At 39.9% G+C, this 12,481-nt stretch overlaps 1 protein-coding gene across 1 annotated transcript in view; it reads left to right on the plus strand.

Moving 5' to 3' along the window:
• The first annotated feature begins 5,389 nt into the window (after positions 1–5,389).
• Positions 5,390–12,481, plus strand: part of LOC118413706 — a 26,513-nt gene continuing 19,421 nt past the window's right edge. Inside the window, exons 1-2 of the mRNA XM_035817234.1 lie at positions 5,390–5,981; positions 6,342–6,457. Of these exons, the coding sequence (XP_035673127.1) occupies positions 5,484–5,981; positions 6,342–6,457 (614 nt within the window). The 5' untranslated portion in view covers positions 5,390–5,483. The remainder of the gene's footprint in view (positions 5,982–6,341; positions 6,458–12,481) is intronic.

Genomic DNA, 12,481 nt, shown 5'->3' on the forward strand with positions numbered 1-12,481 from the left:
TTAAATGTAAGCTATAAAGTAGTCCAATGAGCCTGCTTTTCACATAGCATGCATTCATAAGTACTGAGAAAGTATAATGTAATTCTTACACAATGGCAGAAGACAGCTGGGTTTATGACATGTCTTTGAGACTGAAAACGTGTTTAAATGTAAGCTATAAAGTAGTCCAATGAGCCTGCTTTTCACATAGAATGCATTCATATTTCTATTGTGCGGATTAAGATATTTGACTATTTAAACCATACAGTAAAGTATTAGAACCTTGTTATACATAGAAAGTCTAGCATATCCAGCTTAGTTCAGTCTGATATGTAAGTGGTAAGTCAAGATCGATTTTTACTTTATAATAATACGCATGAAAAGATTCCAGTTACTGTATATGATTGTGCAGAGAGGATTGAAATGTCATATCATGTCGTATGATATGATATCTGTAAATAAAAACCAATGGCTTTCACACAGAGTTGTCCAGAGCCAGTTTTCTCCATGTACAGCTTTGTTGTAAAATACATCTTCTTAGTAGCGTGTTACAATGCGTACATTGTATATTCTGATATTTGGTCTCCATGTGTAACATCATAATTTGATACCGCACTGATTTGATTTTATCAAGGAGATTTTATACATAACATGGTCTGGTCACTCGAAAACTAATGCAAGAATGCGAAAAAAAGATAAGATTATAAGAAAATTTGTCAGAAATAATGAAGGTTGTAAGAATACATAGTCCACCAAAAAGGACTGGATAATAAACATAAGATTATAATTGTTTTATTGGATATGGTCTCTGTTTTCTTTTCAAATGTCTATTGCTTGAATCTATATGGTTTGATTATCAAAAACAAACTCGAGTTCGACGATGGCACGCCCCTGTGAAATGATTATTGACTATATTCGTTTTATTCTGTTGTAGTTCATTCCTTTGATTATGGAACCATGACCTGTGTCCTCTGTGGTGAACATAACTAGCATATATATAACTACTTAACAGCGAAAACGCTGTAAAACTAGCCCCCCGTAAAACTAGTCCTGGAGAATGGTTGTATTTAGATACAACCACAGTTATCTGCATTCGACTTCCTATATCCGTGATGCGTTCTTTGTCTGTGTGAAGGATCCTTACATCTTGCAGGGAGACTACTACAAGTACTTGTTCCATCACCCTTACTGCCATAATTCATGAATTGTCTCTGACTACGACCTTCGTCCCTCACAAAGAAAGTCTAACATTGAGAACGCATGAGAACCTCTGACTACTCATCAGGCACGTTAACTTACATTACAGGACGGAACTATATCCATTCCCCCAACATGAACCACAATCCAAACCTCCATCCTACTGTTCAAATACAAACATTAAGGCTAACGTTGGTTTGGGATCTTTGGGGGGTGGGGTGAGATTTATAATCGTGTTACCTACAGCCGGGGAGTTTAGATACCCATGACACAACCATCCATCTCCCACCAGCTATCAAACTGCTACTATACAATACTCAAACAACCATCAAACTTTCAATATGCAAAAATGAAAGCCAAAGAAGTTACACAACATAACGTTACATATTCCCCTATCCACACAATCAATGTAACATCAAACACATTTTATTGTCTTGTAATGACCTACCCATATACGAAATTTCAAATCAGTCCATCCAAAAAATCACATGGAGCATATGTAAGAGCTAGAGCCAAATGGAGAGAGGAGGGGGAAAAACCTACTAAGTACTTCTTAAACTTGGAAAAGAAAAGAGGAAGTGACAAGGATATTAACTTGTTATCCATTGATGGGAGAGAAATTAGTAGAGACTCAGATATTCTTAGTGAATGTAAGGATTACTATGAACAACTATACCAGGAAGACAATATAAGTGATATAGATATGGATCAGTACTTAGAAAGTGTACAGTTAGAAAATATCTTGAGCCAGACTGACAGAGAATTCTTAGATAAACCTATTACTAAAGATGAATGTAAGGATGCCCTTTTCTCCATGAAAGAAAACAAAAGCCCTGGCCTTAATGGTATTCCCTCAGAATTTTTTAAGATGTTTTGGCCCTATATAGGAGACCTAGTTTATAATTCTATCCAGGAAACATTGGTAGAAGGTAAAATGTCTGTTTCACAAAGACGTGCAATGCTAAGATTAATACACACAAAAAATGAACGCAACCACCTAGACAACTGGAGACCAATTAGCCTTCTCAACACTGAATATAAAATATTTGCCTTTGTTCTTGCCAACAGACTTAAGAGAGTTTTACACAAGTTGATTAATAATGACCAAACAGCTTATATCAAGGGTAGATTCATTGGACAAAATGTAAGACTGATTAATGATGTTATTGAATATGCTAAAACCCAAAATATCCCTGGAGCAGTAATCTTCCTGGATTTTACTAAAGCTTTTGACACTTTGAATAGAAAATTTATGTGGAAGGTTCTAGACAAATTCAACTTTGGCTCCTCGTTTATCAGTGCAATAAAATGCATGTATAATGACATTAGCAGCACCATCAGTAATAGAGGATGGTTATCTGATTTCTTTCCCTTAGAGAGAGGCATACGCCAAGGCTGTCCCATATCTGCTCTTCTATTCATCCTCACAGTAGAGATTATGGCTGTAAAGATCAGACAGGCACAAGACGTGGAAGGTAAAGTTAAAACCCATTCTAATGAAACTGTTGACATTAAAATCTCACAGGTAGCTGATGATACTACCTTGTTTGTATCTGACCTGACATCAATGGAAAATGCCTTCAGACTTATTCAAGATTTTTGTAATGTGTCAAGCCTAAATTTAAATGTAAAAAAGTGTGAAGGTTTATGGATTGGATCCTATGTTGACAGACAAGACACCCCCTTGGGTATATCTTGGCCAAAGACACCTATAAAATCCTTAGGTATTTACTTCTGTAACTCATCCCTACACCATGAATGTGAACTGCTAAACTGGAAGAAAAAGATAGAAAGACTGAAAACCACACTACAAATCTGGAAAGGTAGAAACCTAACTCTATATGGAAAAGTTACTGTCTTAAAATCCCTTGCCCTTTCACAAATAATCTATAATATGTCTATGATTCTTACCCCACCTTGGCTGATAAACATTGTAAAGAAAGAAATGTTTACTTTCCTGTGGAATGGTAAAAAAGATAAGATTAAAAGAGATATTGTTAGCCAACCTATTCAGTTGGGAGGATTAGGCCTCACAAACTTAGATATCCAAAGACAAGCCCTGCTTGCATCCTGGATACCAAGATTAGTGACGAATGACAACGCAAGATGGAAAGTTATTGCTTTAACATTTTATAAACTCCCTTGGTCAAGACAATTTACTATTACATATGAACTTTACTTCTGATAAAGATGGTCCTGACATGAGTAAATTCCCCACATTTTATAAACAGGTAATATCATCCTTCCACTCTGCTGGTGGAGGAGGAAAGAACAAACCCTCTAGTGTAAGTGAAATAATGGGAGAAACTATATGGTGCAACAAATATATAAGATCACAAGGTAAAACAATTTTCTTTCCAACCTGGATAAATAAAGACATAATATTCATAAAAGACATTTTCCCCTTTGACAGGTTCATGTCTCTAGATCACTACCCTCAGCTTAACCTAAACACAAGACCTAATGGTATTATTGAATATATAACTCTGTTTCAAGCTATACCTCTTACATGGAAGAATGCAATAAGAAACCATAGAGGCCCAATTCCTTATCAAAGATTAGAGCTTAACACCATTTCCCCATGTATATTTGATGGTAAAACAACAAAACAAATGAAAAGCAAGAACACCTGCAAATTGTTATACAATACATTAGTGCAGGCACAGGCCAAGGAACCAACATGCTGTAAAAGATGGCAATCCATATTTCCTACTGAAACCCTGGCTTGGGAAAATATCTGGAGATGGTTAAGCACACAGACCTGTATAGACACTAGGTTAGCAGAGTTAAACTACAAACTATTACACCGGATATTACCATGTGCGCACAATCTGCACAAATGGGGTATTGAGGATGAAACTGGACATATATATGATGCAACATGAACCCTTTGTAGCAATGGAAGCATAGAAGACTATGAACATATGTTCTTTAAATGTGAAAGACTGTGTAATTTCTGGGAATTAGTTAACACATACGTACCCTTGCCCAACATAAAAATTACTTTTCAGGAGGTTTTATTTGGAAAAATTGATCATTTAATAACTGCTAAAGACCAGAAAAATAGAACCTTTACTGTTACTGTGGCTAAATGGACAATCTTTAAAACTTGGATCTGGCATAGAAAAGACCCACACCTATGCATAACTAACCTCTTTAATGTCTTTAAAAAGGACTTTGAAGAACAGCCAATGTAGATTGATTGTACAAATTTACTATTGATATTCTGGCATGAACCCCACCTATTGTTAGACTACTCCATGTTTGATCATAGTGTAATAACAGACTGTACATATTCCTTAAGGTTTCCCAGTATTTGACAAATGTACTACATGTGTTTGTCTTCCCTGACTGTTTCACTGCCCATGTACTGCATGTTAATGTTATTCGTCCAGACACACCAGTATATGTTATCCCTCCATGTGCAATAGTACTCGACTGTACAAACACTAGTCTTAGTGGTTGACAAATGTACCATTGTTGTTGATGTTTTAAATTAAAAAAAAAAAAAAAATCAGTCCATCCAGACGTTCTCTATTTATCTGCGGCGAACAGACATCGCAGACATCGCTCGGACATACAAACAGCACTCACATGACGCTGCCGTTTTCCCAAAGAACGCAGGCACGAGTTTTCCCGTGGACTGGACACGGGTGTTTTTCAGAGATAAAGTGACCGTGACAACAATGATGCTGACTCTGCTTCGTCTCAACTCAAGTTCTTTCCGCTATTTCTCTCCAGACAAGACAGCTGACAATGGTCTACTTAAACTGCATGACATTAATTATTACATCTCACCTGTTACCGGATTCGGTAGGAGTTCACTTCGTAGATAGGTGTGTTAGCCTGTCTGACATGTGTGGTTTTTAGTGGTAAGAACAAGTACATGTGTGCGTTTGTGTCTTCGTCCGAACACAGATGGACTCCCATTGTCTGACTCTTTGAACCAACACGACGCCTGCAGTTGACCTCGAATCGTTGTAGTTGTAGCAAACATTGCTAGGAGACGCTTTTGATCCATGAATTGCAGAACGGAATGATGATTCTTTGACAGGTAGGTGATTCCAGCTTTAGTATTACTTTCTTGGTGAATATGCATAAAAGAGTATGTACTGATTGAGAAACTCCGTGTGGCGGACGCGAAGGGCAGGAGGTACGGACTAGCCCGTGCGGAGACAGGCTACCTCCGTGCCCTGGTGGACGCCGTGGCTGACAAGGACAGGCTGGCGGAAGTAGAGCTGCTCAAAAGTCTGGGCGACGTGAACTTGGAGAAGGGAAGACTCGGGAAGGATAGAGGGAAGTTCAACATGGCCATGGCGCTTTACGTGGCTGCTATAGTCCGATGTCACCATCGGGATCAGGGAGAAGGTATAGAACACCGGTACAAATACGCGGAGAGACTTTTACAAGGGGTGACGTCAAAGGGGTCACAGGATAAGGAACAACAAACTGAAAATAAGGAAAAAACTTCACCTGCAAAGGTGGCTAAAACGTTTCAAAACATGGACAAGAAACGGGCTACTGGTTGTAACACAGACATTGTGCTGGTTGGATACGCACAATTAATGGTAGAGGGAATAGTAAACGACAACAACATGTTAGAAACAGAAGCGATCAAAAGCCTCGGTGACGTGTACCTGAAAAGAGGAACAGAAACTGGAGACACTAGAGACTTGACCAAAGCTACTGCTCTGTACAACACGGCACTGGCGCGGTGTAACAACGTTCAGGGAACAGTTGCCATTGTCCATCGCTTACTGTACACAGCAAAAATCAGGCAGGACATCACCACAAAAAGCATAAAGGTGAGTGATAGTGATTAACATAATTTATGCACCTCCAATTGTTTTTTTAGCCTCTGCTAAGATTTTAATCAATATCTTTGAGGAAATAATAGTTGCAGAAGTCTTGAACTTACTTTGACAATTTTTGGAGTCTGTGTATATCTTATGACGGCTTAATGATGATATGTGCCCTGTCATATTTGGCCAATGTAGTCAATGATGCCCCAATAAACAACCAGTCACCACATTTACTACATACACTTTTACGTTGACCTTTCTCCAGTCACGTCAGGTGCTTTATATTACCCTCTACCATTGGGCAAAGTCCAATTATGCGTTTAAGCGTTAATCATTCTTGGCCTTTTCTATCGGTTCTTGTAGAAGTCAACTCGAACGAAACGACAACAAAACGTGAGAGGACGGAAGGACCACATCTCTCCCTTCTCAACTGCAACCTTAAATGACAGCACTAATGACCAAATGCACCGTCTGCACAGGTAGATACAAGGATTGCTGTTATTTTCTTTTATTGATATTGACTACCCTATAAGGTATTATCTCGGTGCATCGTAGAATAATGTAATAGACATTTCGTTATTCCTCTTTAGTGTCCCGGAACTGCGGAAAGCTGAAAACCAGACAGGAGTCGACGCTGACATGTTAGTGCCACCAAGTTCTTTTTTCTAGTTATCACAAGTGTTTAAAAGAATTCTCTTAAAATGTACATTCTCTTATTCGTACTGTGTTATACCTAACCTTTCTACTAATGCAAATATCCACAGTCAACTCAAGACGCGTAATGATATTTGGTATTTGGGTAGACATAGGTAAAAGCAAAGTACATGTATGATTGTTGACCTTTCTGTGGCCTGCTGTACTGCAGCTGAACCCCCGGTTTGTTATTTCGTACTCTGAGCATGTCCCTTCACGGTTTCAAAAATAAGTGGTGTAACTTTGGTCCCCATGCAGCCTTTCGGAAACCGTAGGGGATTTGAGACTTTGAATGCTAGGTTGTCCTAAAGATTGGTATCTAATATGCATGATAAATGAGAAAATTGACGTATCAATCTGCTTTGTTTATTCATAGTAGGCTTTCACACATATGGAAAATGTATTTGAGAAACAGAGGGATATAATGTAGATAGACTTAAGATATACTAATAAATATTTATCTGCATCATATGCGAATGAAATATCTATTATATTAGTAGTAGTCCGCTGTGTTCTGCTGCTGCAATGGTCTTAGGCACTCTGCAACTGCGATCAGTCTTTCTTCAACTCTTTCCACTGTTCAGCATATCTTAAGTCATATATTATATCCAATATCAAACAGTGAAATATAATAATATGAATTTTAAGATACAGTAATGTTTAATGAAGGGGGGCTCATATCATTTTGCTGATATACATCAGTTTAAAATGCAAGAATATCCTACATTCATTTGAATAATTGATTTCTAATAAGATCTTGTTATTCTATTCCATGTCCATGTTTATTTCAACTTTAATTTTAACTCAGATGAACAGTGCTACAAATTCTTTACTATTCGCGATCGAATGATAAACCATTTTGTAATAGTTTTATCTTATGATGACATATCTACAGTGTATACAAAGAACATCTACATGATGGCTGCAGGGCCCTGCAGACTGGAGATCTGGACAAAGCAGAAGAAAGTTTTGCAGCTGCGCTCAAATCTGTTCATGTACAAGGTAAGTCTAAGAATATGAACTTAGTTCAAATAATCTAAACGTGACTGCTGATACATGGTTCACGATCCTTGATTGTTTTCGACACACAGATGCGGTCTCTATAATATTATGTATTTTCATGTTACTGCCATGAAGGTGTTTCAGATACGACTTATGGAAGCACTGATGACCACGACCTTTGTGGGGTTTTACCAGAAAAGTACAATGTGCAAATACAAATATAAAATCATCATGAAGTAGTAAAAACAAAATTGCGACTGAGACATTTCAACTTACAGGTCAACACAGAAAGGAGGCAGAGCCCCTGTACAAGTTGGGCAATGTCTATCTGAAGAGAGGAATCCAGTCAAAGGACGGAGGAGATTTCACCAAGGCTGCAGCACTCTGTAATGCAGCTCTGGTAAGATCAAGTAGAGAAGATATTGTGCAAGCAAGCAAGGAAATAGTTCAAGCATTTGTTAAGGAAGTCCTGAAGATCGGACTGAAGGTAGACAGTGATAATACAGAGAGGCACAAATTGATGCTGAAGGCTGATAGGGACTATGTAGAAAAAGAGATTAAAAAGATTGAACAAGAAGTAGATCCTTATAGCCTTGATGACGAGGACCCAAAGATAAAAGAAGTGGAAATGAAGAGGGTGGAAGCAATCAAAGCATTGTGTCAGACAATCGTTCATCAGCGTAACGCGTTCATAGCTGGTCTTGTAGATGAATGTATGAACTTCAAGGTAATGGGCCGCCCTCCCTGTAAGTACGCCATGATAGGTTTGGGTTCACAAGCCACAGGATTGGTAACTCCATACTCTGATCTGGAGTTTGCCATTTTGGTAGAGGACGAAGCCGAACCTAATGTGAGCTATTTCCGCAACCTCACACATTATCTGCATCTCAAGGTGATTAATCTGGGAGAAACCATTCTCCCTGCCATGGGGATTAAGTCTCTTAATGACTTCTACTCCGGTGACCCACTAGACAGCTGGTTCTATGACTCAGTAACACCGCGCGGCTTTGCGTTTGATGGAGCCATGAGACATGCGTGCAAGACTCCACTGGGAAGGGGCAGAAATGGCCAACTCATTCACACACCAAGCAATATGACCAACGTTCTGAAAGAAGACCTTACTCTCCATTTAAAGAAAGGATACCATCTCGCTAGCATATTGGGAAATATATCCCTTATTACAGGAGAACAGGGCTTGGTAGATTCATACAGGTCGTTATTGACTCAGCAACTTCGAAACAATGACGGGAGAGTTTCTCTGGTAATGGCAAATGAATTATTGGGTGATATTACATCGACTTTTCACATCCAACCTCTCACTACCAAACTGCGGAACGTTAAGAAAGAAATCTATCGGTTTTCAAGCCTTGCAGTGTTCTTTTGGGCGCTACTTCATAACATACAACCGACCACAATCTGGGAGACTGTTCAGGAGCTACGAAACAGTAAAGTCGTCACTAGTAATAACGCACATCACTTGATGGTGCTGGTCAGTATCTCAGCAGAACTGAGACTGCGGACATACATGAACAATGGTGGTCAGGTGGAAAACATGTCAGTCTTATGGTCAATGTCAACCGATACGGGCATCGAGGAGAAATTACAGAAAGTGTTTTACATCTCAAATACAAAACAGCTCATGAGATATTACTATACAGAAAGACCCCTGAAACACTTTATTTCACAGCTGACTGACACCAAACCGGAGATAGAACCGCCAATCTTCTTTGACAATTCTTCAGAGCTGAAAGCAGAGGTATATGAAAGTCTTTGTGATTTCGAAAATCTCAAGACATGCTCAGAACAAACGCTGCACAGTTATCTATCGAAGTATGGTAAAAACACCGCACACAGTGATGTTGCATCCTCACTTGACACATTGGCTTTTGCTTTGGGGGCACTTGGTAATCACAAAAAGGCTATTCGCTATTATGAACAGTCATTACAAATGAAGCGGAGTATATACGGGGAGGACACTGCACATCCTGACATTGCCTTATCACTTAAAAACTTCGGGGATGCCTGTGGAAACCTTGGGGATCACAGACAGGCGATCAGCTATCATGAACAGGCGCTTCAGATGACGCAGAATATTCATGGTGAGGACACTGCACATCCTGACATCACCGCTACACTTAACAGCTTGGGTGCCGCCTGGAGTTACCTTGGTGATCACAGAAAGGCGATCAGCTATTATGAACAGTCACTACAGATGACGCGGAGTATCTATGGAGTAGACACTGCACATAATGACATCGCCGCTTCACTTAACAACTTGGGTAGCACCTGGCGCGACCTTGGTGATCACAGAAAGGCGGTAAGTTATTATGAACAGTCACTACAGATGAGGCGGAGTATGTATGGTGAGGGTACTACACATCCTGACATCGCCAGCTCACTTAACAACTTGGGTGCCGCCTGGGGTGACCTTGATGATCACAGAAAGGCCGTAAGCTATTATGAACAGTCACTAAAGATGAACCGGAGTATCTACGGTGAGGGCAACGTACATCCTGCCATCGCCAGCCTACTTAACAACTTGGGCACCACCTGGGGCGCCCTTGGTGATCACAGAAATGCGGTAAGCTATTATGAACACGCACTGCAGATGAGGCGGAGTATCTATGGTGAGGACACCGCACATCCTGACATCGCCAGCTCACTTAACAACTTGGGTAACGCCTGGGGTGACCTCGATGATAACAGAAAGGCCGTAAGCTATTATGAACAGTCACTGCAAATGAATTGGAGTATGTATGGGGTAGACACTGTACATCCTGGCATCGCCGGCTCACTTTACAACTTGGGTAACACTTGGAGTAGACTTGGGGATCACAGAAAGGCGGTCAACTATCTTGAACAGTCACTACAGATGAACCGTAGTATCTACGGTAAGGACACTGCACATCCTGACATCGCTAGTTCACTTAACATGTTGGGTAACGCTTTGGGCGACCTTGGTGATCATAGAAAGGCGCTCAGCTATTATGAGCAGTCACTACAGATGTGGCGGAGTATCTATGAAGTAAACACTGTACATCCTGACATCGCTAGCTCACTTTACAACTTGGGTAACACTTGGTTTAAACTTGGTGATCACAGAAAGGCGGTCAGCTATTATGAGCAGTCACTACAGATGAGGTGGATTATCTTTGGTGAGGACACTGCACATCCTGGCATCGCTAGCTCACTTAACAACTTGGGTAACGCCTGGGGTGAACTTGGTGATCACAGAAAGGCCGTTAGCTATTATGAACAGTCACTACAGATGATGCGGGGTATCTATGGTGAGGATACCGTACATCCTGACATCGCCAGCTCACTTTACAACTTGGGTGACACCTGGAGTGAACTTGGTGATCACAGAAATGCGGTCAGATATCATGAACAGTCACTACAGATGAGCCGTAGTATCTATGGTGAGGGCACCGCACACAGCACGAAAATGAATATTTAAGCATACTTTCCGAGATACTTAAATGTAGCCTAAAGGTGGGAAAATATTTCCGCAGAGATTACGGTATCGTAAAGACCACGGAAACCATGGTTTTACATTTCCGTAACCTTTCCGTATTCGTTAAGGCCCATTAAATACATGTAATATCTTTACATAACCTTTAAGCATCCTTATATGTGCCGTACATGAAACGGGTATTGCTTATGTACAGAAAACATCTACAGGCTTTGAACCGACCATACGTTCACATACAATCAGTTAACCTTCGCCTTTTTTTTTATTTTCGTGGTTCTCTAAGGTGGAAATTACCAATAGGAGATGATATCTTTTCATTGCCCTTCCGTTACAATTGATCTCATTTACATACTCTTATTAGAATAGGTCTATGGAGACCTCCCCCTTTTGTGTATAGGTGCAAAAAAAGATGTCAGAATGGTAGCGTTTATTTATAAGAAGAGGCATTGCTTTTACCAAATTAAGGGTATTTTCCGCTCAATATACCACATGCGCCGTTCAATAAAGCAGCGGCTTCAAATGAATAGTTCCTGCTGTGTTTGCGTGTTAAGTTTAACCAAGAAAAGAAAATCTCCTCCTGTGTGAAAGCTACATATAACAGATACAATCTTTCCGATGTCTTTCCGTTACATTTGAGCTGACTTTACATAAAAGGGGGGAGGTTTAAGCAAACCTCCCCCTTTTATGTATAGGTGGAAAAAAGGTGTCGGAAAGGTATCGTTAATCATTAGTTGAAGAAGAGGCATTGCTTTTACCAAATTAAGAGTATTTTCCGCTCAATATACCACATGCGCCGTTCACTAAAGCAGCGGCTTCAACTGAATAGCTCCTGCTGTGTTTGCGTGTTAAGTTTAACCAAGAAAAGTAAATATCCTGTGTGAAAGCTACATATAACGGATACAATCTTTCCGATATCTTTCCGTTACATTTGAGCTGACTTTACATAAAAGGGGGGAGGTTTAAGCAAACCTCCCCCCATTTACGTATAGGTGGAAAAAAGATGTCGGAAAGGTAGCGTTAATCATTACTTGAAGAAGAGGCATTACTTTTACCAAATTAAGAGCATTTTCCGCTCAAATGCGCCGTAAATGCGCCGTACATGCGCCGTTCACTAAAGCAGCGGCTTCAAATGAATGGCTCCTGCTGTGTTTGTGTGTTAAGTTTAACAAAGAAAAGCAAATCTCGTCCTGTGTGAAAGCTACATATAACAGATACAATCCTTCCGATGTCTATCCGTTACATTTGAGCTGACTTTACATAAAAGGGGGGGAGGTTTAAGCAAACCTCCCCCCTTTTATGTATAGGCGGAAAAAAGGTGTCGGAAAGGTAGCGTTAA

This window comes from Branchiostoma floridae, chromosome 4 (assembly GCF_000003815.2).
Source record: "Branchiostoma floridae strain S238N-H82 chromosome 4, Bfl_VNyyK, whole genome shotgun sequence".
NCBI classification, from domain to species: Eukaryota; Metazoa; Chordata; class Leptocardii; order Amphioxiformes; family Branchiostomatidae; genus Branchiostoma; species Branchiostoma floridae.